We start from the raw sequence: 20,155 nt of genomic DNA, 5'->3' as shown, positions 1-20,155 counted from the left end.
GCTGTATGAAGAATTCAGTCAGTGAAGAGTTGATTTATTGGCTGCTTAACTCTTCATCAGCGAGTGAAGGTGGGTACTTCCATTTTTAATTATCACCACCAATGTAGGGAGTCCCCAAGGCAGTGTGTTATTCCCCTTGTTTATTCTGTATACAAACAGCTGTACCAGTCTCCATCCTGGCAAGTACCTAATTAAGTTTACTGATGATACAGCTGTGGTCAGCCTTCCCCAGAATAGTGAGCGGGAACATGGTCCAGTGCTGGATGAGTTTCTAAATTGATGTGAGAAGTCCCACATGCTGGTAAAGACTTTAAAGACAAAAGCGATGTCGACTGATTTTACACAAAATCAGATTGTCAGAACCTCAAGTGTGACCACAATCAGGGGGCATCCAATACAGACTGTTAATAAGTGCTTTACTTTCTGAAAGCTGGTTTTATTTGATGATATCGACAAAATTCTGAAGATGTTTTACAGCGCTTTGGTGGGGAGTGTTGTAACTAGTTGTATTACTTGCTGGTTTGGTGGCATAATGGAAGCACAAAAGAACATACCGCCAGTAAGCCACTGGGCATTAGTTTGGACAGCTTGGAATACATCTTTAAACAGAGAGCTTAACTAGATAAAAAGTATCAAAAGCATCCACTTGTTACTGCTTTCAAGCTGCTACCCTCAGGTCAAAGGTGCTGCTACCCAGCCCTTTCAAAAGACTGAAGAAAACAGTCATTTGTACCGAAAGCGATTAGTTTCTAAAACACGTGTTGAAGAAATAGGTTGTTTTTCATGGTCAGCAGGTCTAAACTGGTAGACATTGTATGATTCTTTTATGATAACATGTTTTAATTAATTATGTATGTATTTTCAGAAATTTGATAACCCTGGTGCATTATTAGGTAGTATGCAGCCATGAGCTGCAGAGGATGTTGTTGTTGTCATTATGTTGTCTGTGTTTTGATGGAAATTGTGTGTATTACTTGATTTTTTGTTTTTTTTTGTTTATTAGTTGATGTAAATGGCCAATGTCGTGCATTCACTCACTGAGCATAATTTGCCATTGAGACAATAAAGTATCTATTCTATTGTATTCTAGGTCTGTATCATGGTAGAAATCAAGCCATTGGTTGTTTCCTCTACTCTTACAACACAAGGTTTTGTCTGGTTGGACTTTCATTTAAAAAGAGAAACTTGGTAATCAGGGACAAAGGCCCACAGACCAACAGGTAAAGACCATTGCAGTGCTTGCAGTCAAATGTAGAGGTGCTTTGTTAATGACCTTTGGATGCTAGACAATGCATAAAATGTACAGCACTTAATAAGGAGTTAGAAGTATAGTGGTCAGATAGCAGCTATTTGTGATCATAAGGTACATGACAGCTTACTGTAGGATAGCCGAAAGCCACCTGAACACCTAGACAGCAGCATCATTCTTTGAAGAGGACTCTCCGCAGTGAAGTATGGGAGCCTGCTGAGAAAAAGAGAGAAAATTGAATAAAATGCTGATCAATCCTGGATAAAACCAATATAAAACATAAAAATACTCCTGAAAACTGAGATTTTTACTTTTCCAACCAGTAGGTAGGATTTAGGTTGTTTTAACTATCAGATCTTTCTCTGATTTGTAAAACTTGTGGTGGTTGGCTGTGTTCTCAAAGCGAGTTATATCTTCATTCCTATCTCATTGTGGGCATTCTTCTCCTCAGTCACTGGCTGCTTTCAGAGGCGTTGTTAAGATCCTGGAACAATAGAGCATTGAGCCAGCTGAGAAATTGTTGAATTTTCATTTGATAGCGGCATCGTGTGTAAATAATTAAAATAATATAATATATATATATATAAATAACATTATCGTACATTTTGTAACATTTCTCTGCTTAGGGTGGGTTGTTAAATTGTTGTGAATAAACTCAAAAAAATATTTGGAGGCCTAAACAATTTGCGTTTGGGGTGTAAGTATCACATGGGCACGCTATCACACACTTTGCATGGTATACACATGTGGACAAAATTGTGGGTACCCCTCGGTTAATAAAGGAAAAATCCACAATGGTCACAGAAATAACTTGAATCTGACAAAGATAATAATGAATAAACATTCTATGAAAATTAACAAATGAAAATCAGACATTGCTTTCAAACATGCTTCAACAGAATTATTTTAAAAAATAAACTCATAAAACAGGCCTGGACAAAAATGATGGTACCCCTGAAAATAATGTGACCAAAGAGACATGTTAAATCAAGGTGTGTCCATTAATTAGCATCACAGGTGTCTACATTCTTGTAATCAGTCTATATATAGGGCTACAGGTAATCACTGTGCTGTTTGGTGACATGGTTTGTACCACACTCAACATGGACCAGAGGAAGCGAAGGAAAGAGTCGTCTCAGGAGATTAGAAATAAAATTATAGACAAGCATGTTAAAGGTAAAGGTTATAAGACCATCTCCAAGCAGCTTCATGTTCCTGTGACTACAGTTGCACATGTTGTTCAGAAATTTAAGATCCATGGGACTGTAGCCAACCTCCCTGGATGTGGCTGCAGGAGGAAAATTGATGACTAAACAAAGAGATGGATAATATGAACGGTAACAAAAGAGCCCAGAAAACTTAACTTAAAGGTGAACTTCAAGCTCAAGGAACATCAGTGTCAGATCGCACCACCAACGTTGTTTGAGGCAAAGTGGACTTAAAGGGAGACGACCAAGGAGACCATTGTTGAAAACAAATCATAAAAAAGCCAGACTGGAATTTACCAAACTACATGTTGACAAACCACAAAGCTGCAAACGTTGCTTTTCAAACATGCTTCAACAGAATTATTTTTTAAAATGAACTCATGAAACAGGCCTGGACAAAAATTATGAATTCTTAATTTAATATTTTGTTGCACAACCTTTTGACTAATCGCTGCAATCAAACGATTCCTAGAACTGTCAATGAGACTTCTGCACGTCTCAGCAGGTATTCTGGCCCACTCTAATTAAGATATGAATTACAGGTTATAGTCCAATCAGTCTTTGTTGTTGGCATATTGTCTGGTTTTACATCATCTGGGCTATAATACAGCTGCTGTAAAAATAAATAAATAAATAAATTACTTAAGATAAAGCTTGCCAACATGTCCGTAGTATGAAACTTTTCAAAATATAAAATCAGAGCAGTTCAGTTGGTATTTGCAGCTTTTGCAATTCGGGTATTTCTTGAGGAAGTAAAGATGAAGCTCTACAATCATTAAAAAAACAGTACACCCAGTTTGTTTTTTATTACAAATATTATAAGATAAAGTATGGAACAGTTTGAACAAAAGTTTACTTTACTGCACGGTAAACTACCTATAGAGCAAAACTGTGCTGTACAAAAAAGCAAGTATTGAATTTCAAACCCAGGAACAGCAAATATCTGTAATTCAAACTGTTTAAACTACTAGGAATAGAAAATATTGATGTGGCCCTCCATAAATCATAGATCTATAGTCAAGAAGTAGTCTCAGGTTTGAAGGGTGCCTTTTCCAGACAGCATGTTTCAGCTCCTTCCAAAGATGTTCAGTAGGATTTAGGTCAGGGGTCATAGAAGTCCACTTCAGAATAGTCCAGTGTTTTTCTCTTAGCCATTCTTGGGTGTTTTTAGCTGTGTGTTTTGGGTCATTATCCTGTTGCAAGACCCATGACCTGCGACTGAGACCAAGCTTTCTGACACTGGGCAGCATATTTCTCTCTAGAATCCCTTGATAGTCTTGAGATTTCATTATACCTGCACAGATTCAAGACACCCTGTACCAGATGCAGCAAAGCAGCCCCAGAACATAACAGAGCCTCCTCCATGTTTCACAGTAGGGACAGTTTTCTTTTCTTCATATGCTTCATTTTTCCGTCTGTGAACATAGAGCTGATGTGCCTTGCCAAAAAGTTTAATTTTTGTCTCATCTGTCCATAGGACATTCTCCCAGAAGCTTTGTGGTTTGTCAACATGTAGTTTGGTAAATTCCAGTCTGGCTTTTTTATGATTTGTTTTCAACAATGGTCTCCTTGGTCGTCTCCCATTAAGTCCACTTTACCTCAAACAACGTTGATGGTGCGATCTGACACTGATGTTCCTTGAGCTTGAAGTTCACCTTTAAGTTAAGTTTTCTGGGCTCTTTTGTTACCGTTCATATTATCCATCTCTTTGTTTAGTCATCAATTTTCCTCCTGCGGCCACGTCCAGGGAGGTTGGCTACAGTCCCATGGATCTTAAATTTCTGAATAATATGTGCAGCTGTTGTCAAAAGAACATGAAGCTGCTTGGAGATGGTCTTATAACCTTTACCTTTAACATGCTTGTCTATAATTTTATTTCTAATCTCCTGAGACGACTCTTTCCTTCGCTTCCTCTGGTCCATGTTGAGTGTGAAACACACCATGTCACCAAACAGCACAGTGATTACCTGTAGCCCTATTTATAGACTGATTACAAGAATGTAGACACCTGTGATGCTAATTAATGGACACACCTTGATTTAATATGTCCCTTTGGTCACATTATTTTCAGGGGTACCATCATTTTTGTCCAGGCCTGTTTCATGAGTTTGTTTTTTAAAGTAATTCTGTTGAAGCATGTTTGAAAACCAATGTCTGACTTTCATTTGTTCATTTTTATAGAATTTTTATTCATTATTACTTTTGTCAGATTCAAATTATTTCTGTGACCATTGTGGGTTTTTCCTTTATTAACCGAGGGTGTACCAACAATTTTGTCCACATGTGTGTAAAAGAAATGGACAGAAAATAAGTGATAAGGCAACCAATGTCCAAAGAAAAACTCTTTTGAGAAAGGATGGTTGCTCTAAAAGACTGAAAGACGGTTTAACTATTTGGAAGGTGAGAGAAAAACGTAATCAAAGGAAATTTAAGGACTTTATTTGTATCCTAAATTATCATATTTGTACAACAGTGTGTAAGTAAAAACTCTGGACAACACGTGCTAGAAAATTAACAAGAACCCACAAAAACAGGGCTTAGAAAGACCAAACCAATATAGTTGTTCTTAAATATTTACAATCATAAAGAACACAATTCAGTTTAGCCTGTTTATGGGGTACCAATTTATGGAAAATGTCAACTCAAGACAAACAGATTCAGTTGAAATTAATACAAGTCATTCCAGTTAAATCCAGTGGTACATTTACATTCAAATCCGATTATATACAGTCCAATTCAATCTAATTCACCGGGAAGTACAATCAGAGGTGGACTTGCTAGTGTTTTGACCTTGCTTGGGTTTAAGGCCACAAAGTGATGGCTGGACATTGTCCTTTAGGACTTTCTGGTAGAGAGCAGAATTTATCATAACCATCAGTTACAGCAAATCGTCAAAGTCCGAAAGATGCAAAGCATCCCCAGACCATCACGTTACCACCACCATGTTTAACTTTTGCTGTGAGCAGAAAAGGGAAATTGGTCAGAGTTGATGGGAAGACAGAAAGAGCTAAATATGGGGTAGTACAGGAAAAAAAAACTCCCACTTATCAGTAGGGACATACTGTCACTTCTCTTTTATCATGTGGTTTAACTGTTTTTAGTTTGGAAATCAGGTTTGACGTGTTGTTTATTTTTTAATTATTAATCTTTAATTAAAACAGTAGTGTTCCAGCTGAGCACTGTTGTACTTTTAAGTCTTTCATAACTGCTGTCTTCTCCTTTGCTTTTATTAACAGCACTGTCAGTGATTGCTAGCTTGCATTAAGACCCTGGACACAGTGGCCCAAAACATACCAGAATGGACATCAGACTTTTTAAACAGAGGCTCCCAAACTTTGAATTAAGGTGCCTTTAAAATAACTCCGTTAATTTCATGTCCTGTTTTTAAGCCTCTTTTAAAAATACATGTATTGTCAATGGTCTTTGGCACAGTGTGAGTTGGTATGTTGTTGTTACTGTTTTTATCATGCTATGTCTTGGTTTTATGTATTTTATGCACAGCCAAAGCTACAATGGAATGGTATAGTTAAACGCATATTCACATGGATGGGGATGGCCCAGTCAAAGGCTAGATCTAAATACAATTAATAGTCTGTGGCAAGTCTTGGAAATCGCTGTTCACAGACATTCTATAATATATCTGATCAAGTTTGAGTGTTTCAAAAGACGAATGAGAAGAAATTTCATTTTGTAGCTGTGTAAAGCTGATAGAGATATACTCCAAAAATGCTTGCAGCTATAATTGCTGCAAAAATTGTATTCTAGTGTTGATTCATGGGGCCTGTTTACAAATGCACGCCATACTTTTCAGATTTTTAAGACGTTTGAAAACCACGTTTTATTTTTCTCCCACTTCAAAATTATGTACATTTTATTGGTCTATCACATAAAATCCAAATTAAATACAACAAATTTTGTTAGAGGGAAGACATGACTACATATTCCATTATTTATCTAATTTTCATGTATGATTTCTGCTTTCGATGAGACTTTAAAATCGAAGAGTTTAGCTTCCCTTGAGGAATAATAAGAGATGATGCCTTTAAAATGAACGTCCAATTATGTTTTTTCATACTTACATAACATTTTAATGTGTTAATTCAACAGTGTGCGTCTTAGTTAAATAACTTAACGTTTCATTTTTTTAAACATTAAGCACTCGACATGCTGTATGTTCTCATATGTGCAGTATTTTTGCTCTGAATATCACGTTTAACCTGACTTAGCAGCAAGTGAAACAAATACTTGGGAATTGGCATCGTGACTGAACAACCTACCTTGCTGGCAAAAGACCGAGAGCTAAATTGATCGACAGCTCTCTTAGCCAATCAGAGTTAGCGTAGTGGAGTCTCTTTAAAGCTTCTACTAATGGTCTTTGTGTGAAGGCGGGGAGCAGTTGGTTCGGATAGTCTGCTGATTAGCAACAAACAGAAGGTTACGAGTTAGAAATAATTGATTATTTACCCACCAGAGCTCCTCCGTGGGTACAGGAGCGGGGTTAACTATGTCGGGGGCCTAATCGGACCTTGTTAGTTGGCTTTTGAGGACAAAAGGCGGATATTTGTGAAATTTCGGAGCCTTTCGTTGCGAGAGGGAGAGAGAGGGTCCGCCTCGCTTTTAGATCGTTTCAAGTGGCGATGCTTTAGCTGATAGCTGCGTCATCATGTTGCTTCCGAGTCGAGTTGGCGAGAAGAAATCACAAGTTAACGCCGGGAGGTGAGGCTGCCCCCCGTCATCCAGCCCCGGAGGCCACTCCCGACCCTTGAAGTGCGTGGAAGACGGGCTGTCGGTGGGAGACTGGCGGTGAAGCCTGCTTAGTTTACGTCGTCGTGGGGACTTTACATCACTTGGCTCGGTGTAGTTGGCGCGATACCCCAACTTAACTATATTTATTCCATCCACTCTAGGTTATAAATCCGTGCGATTTAAATTAATGTTGTTTACGGGAAAATAGAAAGTGGAAGTGTAACTACTGATAGGACGGTTTGCTGGCCGCAACTGTTTGGATAGTGGGAAGTGATGCTCTCATTGACAGCTAGAACACAAGCCGGACCATCCAGTGAGAGGTGTTCATTATCTGAGCTAAAACGGGCGTTTCTAAGAAGCGATGGGAGACGGTTCTGTTAACCCCAACTGATTGACTCTGTGGTTTTTTACTAGATCAAGAAGGATTGATCTGAATGCTGTGTCAGGGGGTCTTCTGTCATCACATCTACACGGACTTTGTCTACGGTCAGTTGAGAAAGTTTGGACTCCCCGTCTGGTGGGATCATCAGATTTCACAGAGTTGCTGATTTGAAAACTGAACTTAAAGCTGGTTGGAAAAAAAAAAAAAAAAAAAAAAATGGACGGCGACTGCCCTCATTATACGTCCAAGAACTGGATCGAGTCTGCGGGGCGCGGGTCCTCTAACTTTGAGGTGATGGACGGGCTGCTGTATCGCAAGAAGCTGGAAAAGGGCTTCATCAACTACCGGGAGGTTCTGTGTGAGGGTCGGAGGCAGGAGGCCATCTCCACCTTCCACAGGAGGCGAGCTGGCCAGCGCCACCTCTCCCTGGAAGAGACGTATAGATGCGTGGCTGAAAACTACTGGTGGGAGGGTAAGTACACCTGAGCAGCATTGCAGGGATGTTTCTGTTTCTCTGATATCATCCTTTAACTTTTCAGTTTTTTATTTTTTTATTTTATTTTTTTTTAACCAAAACAAACCAGAGTTTTATTGATTCACATAAAAGCCACCTATTTAAAAAAAAAAAAAAAAATGAACCCAGATCAGGAGGTCTGCAGCCAGCTGCTGCAGGGCCACATGTGGCTCTTTGGCCCCTTTGCTGGAGCTTTTAGTAACTTTGTACAAATCAAATAGAATGAAGCAGTTTTTTTTAAAATATAAATGCTGGTTTTAGCCTTTCTCAGAATCTGTGTAGAGTTTCATAGACGGTGAATATTTTTCGGGGGGTGATTTTACTGTGTATTCACACTTCAATTGAACTTTTCCACATATTGTCTTGCTGCAAGCTCAAACTTTGCTTTATTTTATTGGAGTTTTGGTTGCTGGACCAACACAAAGTAGTGCATCATAGTGAGTTGTAAGGAAAAGGATACATGATTTTTGAATTTCAAAGTATTATGTGGATTTTTATTCAGCCTCCATGAATCAGCACTAAGACTAAAGTTTCTGCTCAGTCTTGTTAGCAGAAAAGCTCCAGCTCAGTAAGATTGGATGGAAAACATCTGTGTTAAATGACAATTTAAGTCTAATGTTTAAGGTTGCTGTCCTGTTGAAAGTGAGCCTTCGCCCCCAGTCTCAATTATTTTGCAGCCTTTTTCAGATTTGCTGTTTGTTTAGCGCCATCCATCTACCTGTCAATTATGACCAGCTTCTCTGTTCCCCTAAAATAAAAGCATCCACGCAGCATGATGCTGCCACCACCATGTTTCAGTCTCAGGATGCTGTGTGCAGGGTGGTGTTCAGTGTTGGTTTCCTTGTGGTTTGTGCATGGTGGCCAAACAATTTTGGTCTCATTTGTCCAGAGCATCTTTACTTTCACATCTTGGCTGTGTAGTTTACACACCTTGTGGCAAACTGGAAAGGAGACTTCTTATAGCTTTCTTCTGGGCACTTTTCCATAAAGGCCAGATTTGTGAGGTCGACAACTTATATATGTCCTGTTGACAGATTTTCCCACCTGTGCTGTGGATCTTTGCATCTCCTCCAGAGTTACCATAGGACTTTTCCCTCCCTAAGGTTTAGGTGGACAACCATGTCTTGGTATGTGCACCTACCAAGACGTTGTTTCACACAACACAACATTGCAACATTGCAAAAGACAGCTTGGGTGCAGTATTGGAGGGGACATGCAAATTATGCATGCCAACAATGGATAAATTTTCACTGCCCTCAGTGCCTTGATGTGTATGTTTAGTGGCTAAGATGCTAAAGCACATAAAGAGTGATGGGGACATTGTAGAGAGGAAAAAGTGGCTTCATCATAATCGATATCGTCATCACAATGTGCAGCAATAACACCACAGCTTGAACCCTGACGTGTCTGCTGTGTTCCTGTTTTCTAACAAGCCTCTGAAACCTTCACAGAACCGCTGTGGTTAAATTGCACATGTGGACTTGTGCCTTCTGAAGGCGCTTGGTTGGGTGCATTGGATTATATTTAGGGTTATCAGAGTAAAGGGGGTTGAATACAGGACACTTCTGAGATTTCTATTCATAAAAGACTTTGAAAAAATATTGATATTTTTCTTTCCACTGTATTGATGGCCCTGTGTGGGTCTGTCACTTAAGACCTTAATAAAAGACATTAAAGTTTGCGGTTGTAACGTGGCAAACTGAAAACAGGTGTGTGAATATTTTTACAGAAGCACCGTATTTCATTTAACTCTAACCTGAGTTTAGTTTGTTTTATGTTTGCTGCCTAATTTCACTTTTCCATTTTGGACTCAGTTTGCCTCATTCTACAAAACAAGTGTGTTTTTCTGCTTGTAGAAGTAGCTTTATATCTAAATATGAAAACAACTTATTTTTTATTTTATTTATTTATTTTTCACAATAAACTACAACTATTGTCCCCTCTTAGTTTTGACCAAATGTCTTTGTCCTTTGGGGCAGTTGGTGCCTTTTTACAAATCTGCTTCTGTAATCTTTCATAATCCCTTTAACTCTGTGACATTTTATTTTATTTTATTTAATTGCTGGAGTTGGTGTAAAAAGACAATTTTTATTTTTATAGACTTTTGGCCCTTTAAATGTATTTAGATTTTTTTTGTCCCACCTCTGGTGTATTTTTTCCCTTTATGCTAAGGTGTCTTCATGTCTGCTTCTTCCCCCACAGGAATGTACTTCCAGATCAGAGACTTTGTCTTGCATTGTCCACAATGTAAGAGTCTGCACAGCAAAACATCAGTGGTAAGAAGAGGACATTTTCATTTTCAGCTTCTTCACATATGCACAGTTTTCTGCAACTCGTGTCTTATATTTCACACCTTTCTTGCCAGTTTCTCACGTGCTCGTTCTCTCATCTTTCTTTCCGCCAACCTCACCAAATAATTCCTTTCTACATCGACGCCTTTTTTGTCGTCTCTCAGGGGTTTGGTGGGAGGAGGAGATGTGTCTCTAAGACGGTACCGTCACACGGCGCCGACTTGCTGAGCAAGCTGAGGAGTCAGAGGGAGGCAGGGCTGTTCTGTGACATCACCCTGCGAACGAACGGGGGATCCTTCTCGGCCCACCGAGCCGTCCTGGCGGCTGTCAGCGATCACTTTCACGAAGTTTTGGCTGAATTGGACTCGAGCAAGAATGCCGACATAGATCTCTCTGGTAGGACTTTAAAATGTCAATCTTCATAACTGTGATACTACAATTCCTCATAGTAACGCTTAATAAAGCCTCCGTTTTAATTCAGAAGAAGAGAAATATGAGATGTTTTTTTAATTACTGGAGAAGAAAAGGAAGGCAATACGGGAATGGAGTTGGGTTACATTTTATCCTTGGTGATTCTACTGGATCGAACAGAAACGTGGAGTTCTGTGTAAAACTGATCCACCAGCTCTGTTTTACCTTTAATATACTTATATATAAGGTGGTCTAGATCAGCAGTTCTCCAAACCTCAGCAAAATAATTAATAATGTTAATTTTGCTTTATGGAAAAAAAGACTTAAGTGTATTTTTAAGGGGGGGTTTATTTGCTAGAACAACACAAAGTAGTAGTGCTAAAACAATTAATACTGATTAATCGATAATTTAATCGTCAACTAATTGGTGGCTCCAAATAATTTAAGACTGTGGTGGAGATTCACCTTCACAACAGCAACAATAATCATGAATCATGAAACTGGAGCTCCCATGAAATGATCCAGATCAAAGAGTATTCATGTGTTAGAATGGCCTAGTCAAATCTGTGGTAGGACTTGAAAAGTTGTGTTCGCAGGCGCTCCCCATCCAAAGTACACTGAACAAACGTTTTAGTCACTAGATGCACAAAACTGATGGAGACATATGGAGGTGCAGCTGAGACCGTGGCGAAAGCTGGTTTTACAAAGCATGACCTCATGGGGACTGAATCTAAGCACATTCTTTCTGATTATTATAATTAACAAAAAATGAAAAGCTGAAAAAAAGATGTGAAAGAATTCACGGCAACTGATGAATACCTCTGAAAGGCTCTGTGCGTCGGGTGATTGGACGCTTCAACGACGACCTTGTGGGACGTAACTCAGTAACAACTTCACAAGGAAACAAATGTAATTTTTTTAGGTACTTTGTTCCAAACTGTCAAATCTTTTCCCTGAAACAGAACCCAAGGCAAGAATAACAAAAGAGATTCTTTGAATTATTCTAGCAGCCCTGACTTCTATTTATGGGTTAATAATAACTGATTAAAATGCAAAAGGAAACCCCATGGTGTTAGTTTTCGACTTGCTGTCATGTAAACCAGTTTAGGCAAACAGAAGTGAGGTATTTCTCAGTGCCTTGGTGAGTCTGGCTCGTCAGTTTGAGAAGTGATCAACAAACGTAGACAATCCTTATCTTAGGTTGCAGCCATAGTTTCACTTAACAGAAGTTTCTTTTATCTACAAGCTTCTTTAACGTTTGTGCTACGCTACTAATACAAGGTCATTTTTTTTTATCCCAGGTTTCAGCGAGGACAGTCTTTTGTCTCTGCTGGAGTTCTCCTACTCCTCCACCCTGTGTGTTCGTCAGGAGGACCTACCTGAAGTCTGCGCTATGGCCCGTCACCTGGGCATGTGGCCTGCAGTGGAAGCCTGCTCTGCCCTCCTCAAAGAGCAGGAACGGCACCTCCATCCTCCTGGCAAGGCCTTCAGTTCAGCTCGCACTGGCTCGTTCAGTCAGCATCACCACCAGCAAAGTGAAGGGCTTTTAAAACTTGAGAACATGAATGAAAGCTTTAGTCTAACACTAGAGACATCCGATGAGTCTTTACCAGAAAGTCCTAAGCGTAACTTGCGCAGAATACCAAAACCTCAAGTTCAAAACGGCCTCCCTCTGAGTCCCTCGCACAGGATGAAGCTCATGGACTTCAAATCTCCCTCTTCCAAAAAGGTCAGCACACCTCGCCATGTCAATGTCGCCTCTCGGTCACAGAGTTACTCACCGCTATCGCCGTCAAACACCCGTCTTCTTCGCTCCTCCCCTGGAGCCGCCAAAGAGCTTCAGAGGTACCTGCCCAAGCCAGAGACGCCTCAGAAGACCAGAAAATCCCACTCCGTCGCCCAACTCTCATGCTCGTCCAGGTCACGGCCGGGGATGTCGTGCAGCCCGGTGAGAATTAAACAGGAAGCAGAGGAGATCGGAGAGGATGAGGAGGATTACGCACGAGCGCAGGAGAAGTACAAGCTCATGAATGTCCTGGGGCTCCAGAGGACTGCTCTTCTTCCCAGACCAGAAGATCTAATCGGCTGGAGGCAAAAGAAACGACTTCGGAAGTTAAAGGCCAACAACTACTCACTGACAAAGCGACGGAAACCTCGTTCTTCTTCTACTGGAACGTCTTTTGAGGATATGAAGCTGTCACTTCCTCTCTGCGACCCTGTCAACACTCGACTCCTTAAAAAGTCGGTCAAGTCCAAGGCTTTGGGTTCCGCCCGTGCCGAGCAGATTTCAACGAAGAGGCAGAAGAGTGTCCAGCAGGTCGTTCCTCCTACCGACAGGAGCATGAGAAGTAAAGGGGTTTTACCGGACCTGTTCCAGCGTGCGTCCCGGCCCGTCTTTGGCGGGAGGGAACTCAGACGGTCTCTGAGGAAGAGAGATGCTTCCCAGCAGCCTCTGCAATACAACAGCAAGAGGACCTATATAAGAAAAGTGGTTAAAATTAAAGCAGAAATTGCTGAATACTCCATCTCAAGTCTCAGGCTGCCATCAACATCTCCAAACTCCCTGCCTTCACAGAGAACACAGACTAGAAAAAAGGCCGCTGCCGATGCTGTGAAAACGCTGCGGTACAACAGCAGCCGACCGGGAGCCAAAGCCAAGCTCAGACGGCCGTCCACGACAGAGGTGGACGAGACGAAAGGCAAGTCCAGAGAGGAAGGAAGACCAAAAGTGAAGGATCCTGAACCTAACGGGCTTTCTGAGCATTTGCCTCCACCCTCTATTTACAGTCACCCTCTCTACAGAGCTATTAAAGAAGAACCAGCAGAACCAGTGCCAGTTGTCGGACCCTTCCCTGATCCCCCCTCGCCAGACCTGGGCAAACGCCAGAGCAAACCCCCCATCAAACTGCTGGACTCTGGTTTTCTGTTCAGCTTCTGTCGGCCAGCGGGGGGGTCTGTGACCGGCCTGAAGAAGGAGGAGGAGAGCGTAGCTATCTGTCTGACGCGCTCTGTGTCTCAGGTTCCAGAAAAATACGAGGCAGAGGAGTCTCCCCGAAGGACACTGAGAGCCAGGGGCCCACCCGGCCTTCGCGTGGTGAAGAGGGAGAGGGAGGAGAGGAGAGTTACGCTTGGACAGAGTCAAAGACACAGACTGAAGTCCAGAGACACCAGAACACACGTGGACCAATGTGCTGGGTCCAAAACTACAAGGAAGATGCCAAAGGTAAACAGTAAGGCAGTTGGAGATATTTACGGTGGAGTTCTGGTCAGATGTTTACCTACACCCGTCATGGGCATGGATGTCATTAATTCTGAGTTTTTAATAATTTCTTTGAGCCCAACTTGTTGGGGGGGGGGGGCATTGCACCCACTGTAGTTTACTGGCAGTGACACAGACCCTCATCATGATGCTGCCACCACCCTGCTTGATATAATCAAACAAGGTTTGAAAGCTTCTCCTTTACTCATCTGCACAGTGTAACTGGTGTTCCAAGAGCCTCCAGTTCATGATCACCTTGAGCCTTGCTGGTTCCGGGGTTGTTACTTAACATCCCAGCGGTTTTTCTTTTCTTCTGAGGGGGACAGCTTGGATCAGAGGGGGTTAAAACCTGAACAGAATTGGGTGTTTTGGAATGGATCAAGCAGGCAAACTGTAAGCTCCAGGGGAGACCCCGACCTGAACCCTGGTGCCCTGAAATGCCGGGTCTGTTAAAGGAAAGCAACCTCTTTAAATGAGTGCTATCAATTCTGCCAGGAGGAGTGGTCAAATATTCTTGAGTTTTGCCAGATCCTTCCTGATGGCTGCAAAAAGTGTCACTGATGTGCAGCTGGCTCTGAAACATTTGAGCAAATATCAGTGCGGGTGTATGAATGTGTTTAAGTCTGTATGCATCATTTTGATCCCTTGTGGATTACAAAAAATCCACCTTCAACTCAAACTTGTGCAGTCAAGTCATGATTTGAAACATTTCTGAAGTCTATGAAATGTCATAAAATCATTAAAAGGATTCAGATGCACCATTAAAAGACATTCATGCCCTTGAAGAGTGTATGTAACATTCTAATACAAAGTGTTTAGTTTTTATTCTGCAGTCAAGACACTGATCAGAAATGCTGTGGAAGATCAGTGGTTATTTAATTTAATTGGTAAAATCTTAAAACGTTCAAAGAAATACTGAATTGATTCTGAATAACCAATAACTTAAACCTCTAGAGATGATTTCTGTAGATGAGCCTAATTTTCTTTTAAACATGTCTTGGTATGTAGAGACAAAAGAAAGCCCTTGCCCTGAGCAGCAGCAGGAGCAGGAGCTGCGCCACGCTGGACGCTGCACACCGAGCCCGCCTAAAGCAGCTTCGAGGGCCTCGGAGTCAAGCACCCAAAGTCCCCAAGGCGTCCCACGCCTGTCTACAGTGTCCAGCTGCCTACCAGGACTGCGACGCTCTAATTATGCATCAGCTAAGGCACATAGATGGAAAGCACTGGCCCTGTCCGGTAAGAACCAGCTTCCTGGATGTTAACTAGAACCACTTGTCGTTGGCAACCGCATCGGAGATCCAGTTACAGTGGCGATTCTGATCCTGGTGCCCAGTTACAGACCAGTTCATTGTGAAGAATGGATTCTGGGACAGAGTAGCTATATCTCATCGGCTGGTTTCCAAGAAAGAAACGAGATGTTTTTGTGGTTTTAGTCCCTTGATTTTAAAATAAAGCAGCAGTGTTTCTTTTGGCTTTTACCTTTCAGAGTTCGCCACAGCGAGTCATCTATCTCCATTTAACCCTAACTTCTGCATCTTCTTCTCTCACACCCACTATCTTCATGTCCTCTTTCACTCCATCCATAAATGTCCTTTTTTGGTCTTCCTCTAGTCCCCCTTCCTGGTAGGTCCAGCCTCAGCACCCTTTGACCGATCTACTCACTATCCCTCCTCCTTACATGTCCAAACCAACCAAGTTTGGCCTCTCTGGTGTTACCTCCAGCACGTCTAACATGAGCTGTCCCTCTGATCTCATTCCTGGTCCTATCCAACCAGAACCCTGTTGGTCACCAGCACTAATAGCGGCCAATCTTAAATCTAAAAAAAAATCTGAATAGTTTCAATCTGTTCAATTTTAACAAATAAACAAAGAAGGAAACATTTTTAACTTCCTATAATTATGACTTAACTGGATTCTTGGTTTTTTGGTGCTACTACTATTTGGTAAAAATAGAACAAGAAGGTTCCAGTCTGCAAACTTGTGGAAGAAGCCTCACCTCCAGCATGACAACAATAAATAACATGTAGCTCTCACTAGTTATGAATTTCCACTTAAATACTGAGTATTAAGAAGTTCAAAGATGAACAGACTGAACTGAAAATTAATCAGCCTGTGGCACTGCTGAGGTCTTATGGAGGCCCAGGATGCTTCAATAGCGGCCTTTAGCTCATCCAGAGTGTTAGGTCTTGAGTCTCTCAACGTTCTCTTCACAATATCCCACAGATTCTCTATGGGGTTCAGGTCAGGAGAGTTGGCAGGCCAATTGAGCACAGTGATACCATGGTCAGTAAACCATTTACCAGTGGTTTTGGCACTGTGAGCAGGTGCCAGGTCGTGCTGAAAAATGAAATCTTCATCTCCATAAAGCTTTTCAGCAGATGGAAGCATGAAGTGCTCCAAAATCTCCTGATAGCTAGCTGCATTGACCCTGCCCTTGATAAAACACAGTGGACCAACACCAGCAGCTGACACGGCACCCCAGACCATCACTGACTGTGGGTACTTGACACTGGACTTCTGGCAATTTGGCATTTCCTTCTCCCCAGTCTTCCTCCAGACTCTGGCACCTTGATTTCTGAATGACATGCAGAATTTGCTTTCATCCGAAAAAAGTACTTTGGACCACTGAGCAACAGTCCAGTGCTGCTTCTCTGTAGCCCAGGTCAGGCGCTTCTGCCGCTGTTTCTGGTTCAAAAGTGGCTTGACCTGGGGAATGCGGCACCTGTAGCCCATTTCCTGCACACGCCTGTGCACGGTGGCTCTGGATGTTTCTACTCCAGACTCAGTCCACTGCTTCCGCAGGTCCCCCAAGGTCTGGAATCGGCCCTTCTCCACAATCTTCCTCAGGGTCCGGTCACCTCTTCTCGTTGTGCAGCGTTTTCTGCCACACTTTTTCCTTCCCACAGACTTCCCACTGAGGTGCCTTGATACAGCACTCTGGGAACAGCCTATTCGTTCAGAAATTTCTTTCTGTGTCTTACCCTCTTGCTTGAGGGTGTCAATAGTGGCCTTCTGGACAGCAGTCAGGTCGGCAGTCTTACCCATGGTTGGGGTTTTGAGTGATGAACCAGGCTGGGAGTTTTAAAGGCCTCAGGAATCTTTTGCAGGTGTTTAGAGTTAACTTGTTGATTCAGATGATTAGGTTCATAGCTCGTTTAGAGACCCTTTTAATGATATGCTAATTTTGTGAGATAGGAATTTTGGGTTTTTATGAGCTGTATGCCAAAATCATCCGTATTAAGACAATAAAAGACCTGAAATATTTCAGTTAGTGTGCAATGAATCTAAAATATATGAATGTTAAATTTTCATCATGACATTATGGAAAATAATGAACTTTATCACAATATGCTAATTTTTTGAGAAGGACCTGTATATGATGCAATAGCAGAGGGCAGCTTCTCTTAGCTACCTCTCAAAATACGAAAAACAAGAGAGGAATCTGTTGATCTTCATATCTTAGGAGGATGGCTGGAAGAAAATGGCTGCTTGCTAAAGCCTGTCCAAATCTACATTCAGAGCAGCAGTTACAACTGTGGAAAAACTAGCATATTGGGTCCTACAATAATCATTAGATGGTATCTACATTCCTGAAAAAGCCTTTTCCGTCCTACCATCACAATTGTAAGCGTGAGGTTTGCTGAACTCTACTGGGGCTTTCTGAGGTCACGATTCAGCTTTTAAGCAACAAAAACTCCATTTGGCTCTGGCATAAAACAACAAGTGAATATGTGGAAAAGCACTTCGAGCTCACAGTTAGGTATGTTGGAGGATCTGTCATGCTGTGGGCTCATTTATCTTCCAAAGGCCCTGGGAGTCTTTTTTGAGTGCATCTCATCAGTAACTATTTGAAAATACCAGAATAATCCAAAGGCTTTTGCTGGAAAGCGGAGATTGGATCTTGTTTGCCTTTTAGCAGGTTGCTCTTAGCAAGCTGTAAGGAGACCTGAGCACAGACTAACTCAATGAAATGCTGTAGTGCTGTCATATTGCCATAAATTATTAAAACATATAAGTAATTATTTCATTAAGAATTCAAGAAATTAGGTTATTCTGCATAAATAAAAGGCTTTTTAGACATCGCTGTCATTGGTGCTGTATATCTTGTAACACCTCAGCAAAGAAAGAACTTGCATCACAGGAGTGTCAATAAAACCCTCCGTCTTGATCATTTTTTATCTGTTCACTCCTGATTTCTGTCATCTTCTCTCTGCAGCTCTGCAGCAAGACCTTCTTCCGGCTGAGGAATGTTCGGAATCACATCCGCACCCACGACCCCAAATTGTACAAATGCCGGAGCTGCATTGCAGCCGGTTCTTGAGGCAGCTGGAGACGCCTGCTTCCAGCACCGGCACACTGAATGTCGGTGAAACGGATACTCTCCAGGACCGAGCTGGATGTCAAGTCGCTCGTACATCAGCTGTCCTGTGTGACGCTGCCTGCCTGGGTTTATCGTCGAGGAGAAAAGGGGGACTTATTAAACTTCTGTTTGGATTGTAGTGCAGTATGATTGCCTGTGCTTATTGATTTCCTTTCGATCCTCTTCTCGGCGTCATTAACAGAAGGTGTTTATTTCGTTTTCAGGATGAAAGCCATCAGTGTCTCACCAGCAGCAATCAGGCTGAAGCCAGAGGCACATGATGGATCCGAAGCTTGTACATACTGAATCCGGTCACGCTCGAGCACAACGGTCTGCATATCTGCTGATATCAACGAAACTTATTTAAATAACCAAACCAAGGTTGCCGTTCCTGTTTGCTTCTTTGGTAGCTACAGAAACTTAGACATTACTCTCAGGGGGGTGGGGACTGTGATGCCACGGTGTAAAGCGATTCCACATCACAGTTGTATAAGAAACAAAAAAAGAAATGTAAAGTGGTTGTTATAACTATTACTGCTACTTATTGTTACCTTTATTTTTCTATGTATGGATGAATGTTGAGTGCACTCATGTCATAGCTTATGTCATAAACCTAAGAAATGTTAATGAAACTGAAGGTTTGGAGTCTGAGGTAGGGAATACTTGAAGTTGTGAAAGTGCGGGGGGGTGGTATACTTGAAGTTGGAAAGGTGGTATTTTTCCCATCATGTGTTAATGTTTTTTGGTGACTTGATGTCTTTTGGCATTGATTTGGCGGGGAGTGGGATAAGGGAGGGGTTATACAAAGACACCACTTCATGTGTATTTTCAGACCATTTATAGTCCTCTGTCTTTTCTAAGGCTGCAGGGTTTAAAAAGGGAAGTGTCTCTTTTTTTGTATTTTTTAAATGTGAATTTCTTAACTTAATTCAAGATGACCACGTCCCGACAGATGTTTTATTAATCTCCTCTTTAATGCGAGACCAGATCATCTTGCTACTCTTTAAAAAGTTCCCCTCCTGCTGAGTAAATGCAATGTGCACGTACAGAGATGTTTATGTATCACAAATTGATTTTAGAAATAAAAGCTGTCTCCTGCTATCTGTTAAAAGATTAAATAAAATTTGCCTTTAATATTCTCAATTTTGTTTTTGTTTTTTTGTGGCCAATAACAAAGTAAAGTGGTCGTGGCTTCTAAAGTATAAAAAGATACTGCTTTATTGTAGAAAATATGGGACTATTGGATCCAGATGAGTGAAAATAAAAGGCAGTTAAAAGCTATCCAAACCAACTTGGCTCTATGTGAATAAATGATTGCTCCTTTACTCAACAACTGGTTGTGGCAACAGCTGTCGTCGAGGATTTATGACCTACGATCACTCTGTTACATCTCTAGGTGAATTTTAGCCCACTCTTCTTTGCTGAACTGTTTAATCCAGCCACATCAGAGGTTTTTCTAGCATTAAAAACAACCTGTTCTAGATCATGCCACAGGATCTTAATCGAATTAAAGTCATGACTTTGGCTTGGCCATGCCAAAGCCTTCATTTTGTTGGGTTTTATAAACCATTTGGAGTTGCCAGTTTGCTTTGGATCTCTGTTCTGATCTGTAACCCGAACGTGCTGATGGCAGGATGTTCTCCGTTCAAACGTATTCGTGTTTCATCAATTTGTCCAGGAAGTTTCTCTTTCTGAAGCATCAGTTTCTTGTCAGTCCACAGAATATTGTTTCTGT

At 41.5% G+C, this 20,155-nt stretch overlaps 1 protein-coding gene and 1 long non-coding RNA gene across 3 annotated transcripts in view; one reads left to right on the top strand and one right to left on the bottom strand.

Moving 5' to 3' along the window:
* Nucleotides 1–1,334: 1,334 nt before the first annotated feature.
* The window catches only part of LOC124871434, a 28,302-nt gene continuing 9,481 nt past the window's right edge, over nucleotides 1,335–20,155 (bottom strand). Inside the window, exons 2-3 of the long non-coding RNA XR_007039016.1 lie at nucleotides 1,561–1,733; nucleotides 1,335–1,465 (exon numbers count right to left, since the gene is read on the bottom strand). This is a non-coding gene — a long non-coding RNA (uncharacterized LOC124871434). The remainder of the gene's footprint in view (nucleotides 1,466–1,560; nucleotides 1,734–20,155) is intronic.
* si:dkey-229b18.3 (zinc finger and BTB domain-containing protein 11) lies at nucleotides 6,827–19,563 on the top strand. Of its 2 annotated transcripts, XM_047370707.1 has the most exons (7): nucleotides 6,827–8,057; nucleotides 10,302–10,375; nucleotides 10,555–10,786; nucleotides 12,103–14,024; nucleotides 15,069–15,296; nucleotides 18,277–18,420; nucleotides 18,644–19,563. In XM_047370707.1, exons 1-6 carry the CDS (start codon nucleotides 7,802–7,804, stop codon nucleotides 18,379–18,381), a joined length of 2,817 nt encoding a protein of 938 aa, XP_047226663.1. In that variant the 5' UTR covers nucleotides 6,827–7,801; the 3' UTR covers nucleotides 18,382–18,420; nucleotides 18,644–19,563. The 2 variants fall into 2 exon arrangements, with proteins under 2 accessions (XP_047226663.1, XP_047226662.1); XM_047370706.1 differs by having other exon boundaries at nucleotides 18,277–19,563.

Source organism: Girardinichthys multiradiatus, chromosome 7 (genome assembly GCF_021462225.1).
Source record: "Girardinichthys multiradiatus isolate DD_20200921_A chromosome 7, DD_fGirMul_XY1, whole genome shotgun sequence".
Taxonomy (NCBI): domain Eukaryota; kingdom Metazoa; phylum Chordata; class Actinopteri; order Cyprinodontiformes; family Goodeidae; genus Girardinichthys; species Girardinichthys multiradiatus.
This window is presented reverse-complemented; position numbering and strand designations above follow the sequence as displayed.

Excerpts from the sequence above, each read along its gene's own strand:
- si:dkey-229b18.3 (XM_047370707.1), top strand. The coding sequence starts at position 7,802 with ATGGACGGCGACTGCCCTCATTATACGTCCAAGAACTGGATCGAGTCT. Across the intron at positions 8,058-10,301 it reads TGAAAACTACTGGTGGGAGG|GAATGTACTTCCAGATCAGA; the intron begins GTAAGTACACCT and ends CTTCCCCCACAG. Across the intron at positions 10,787-12,102 it reads TGCCGACATAGATCTCTCTG|GTTTCAGCGAGGACAGTCTT; the intron begins GTAGGACTTTAA and ends TTTTTATCCCAG.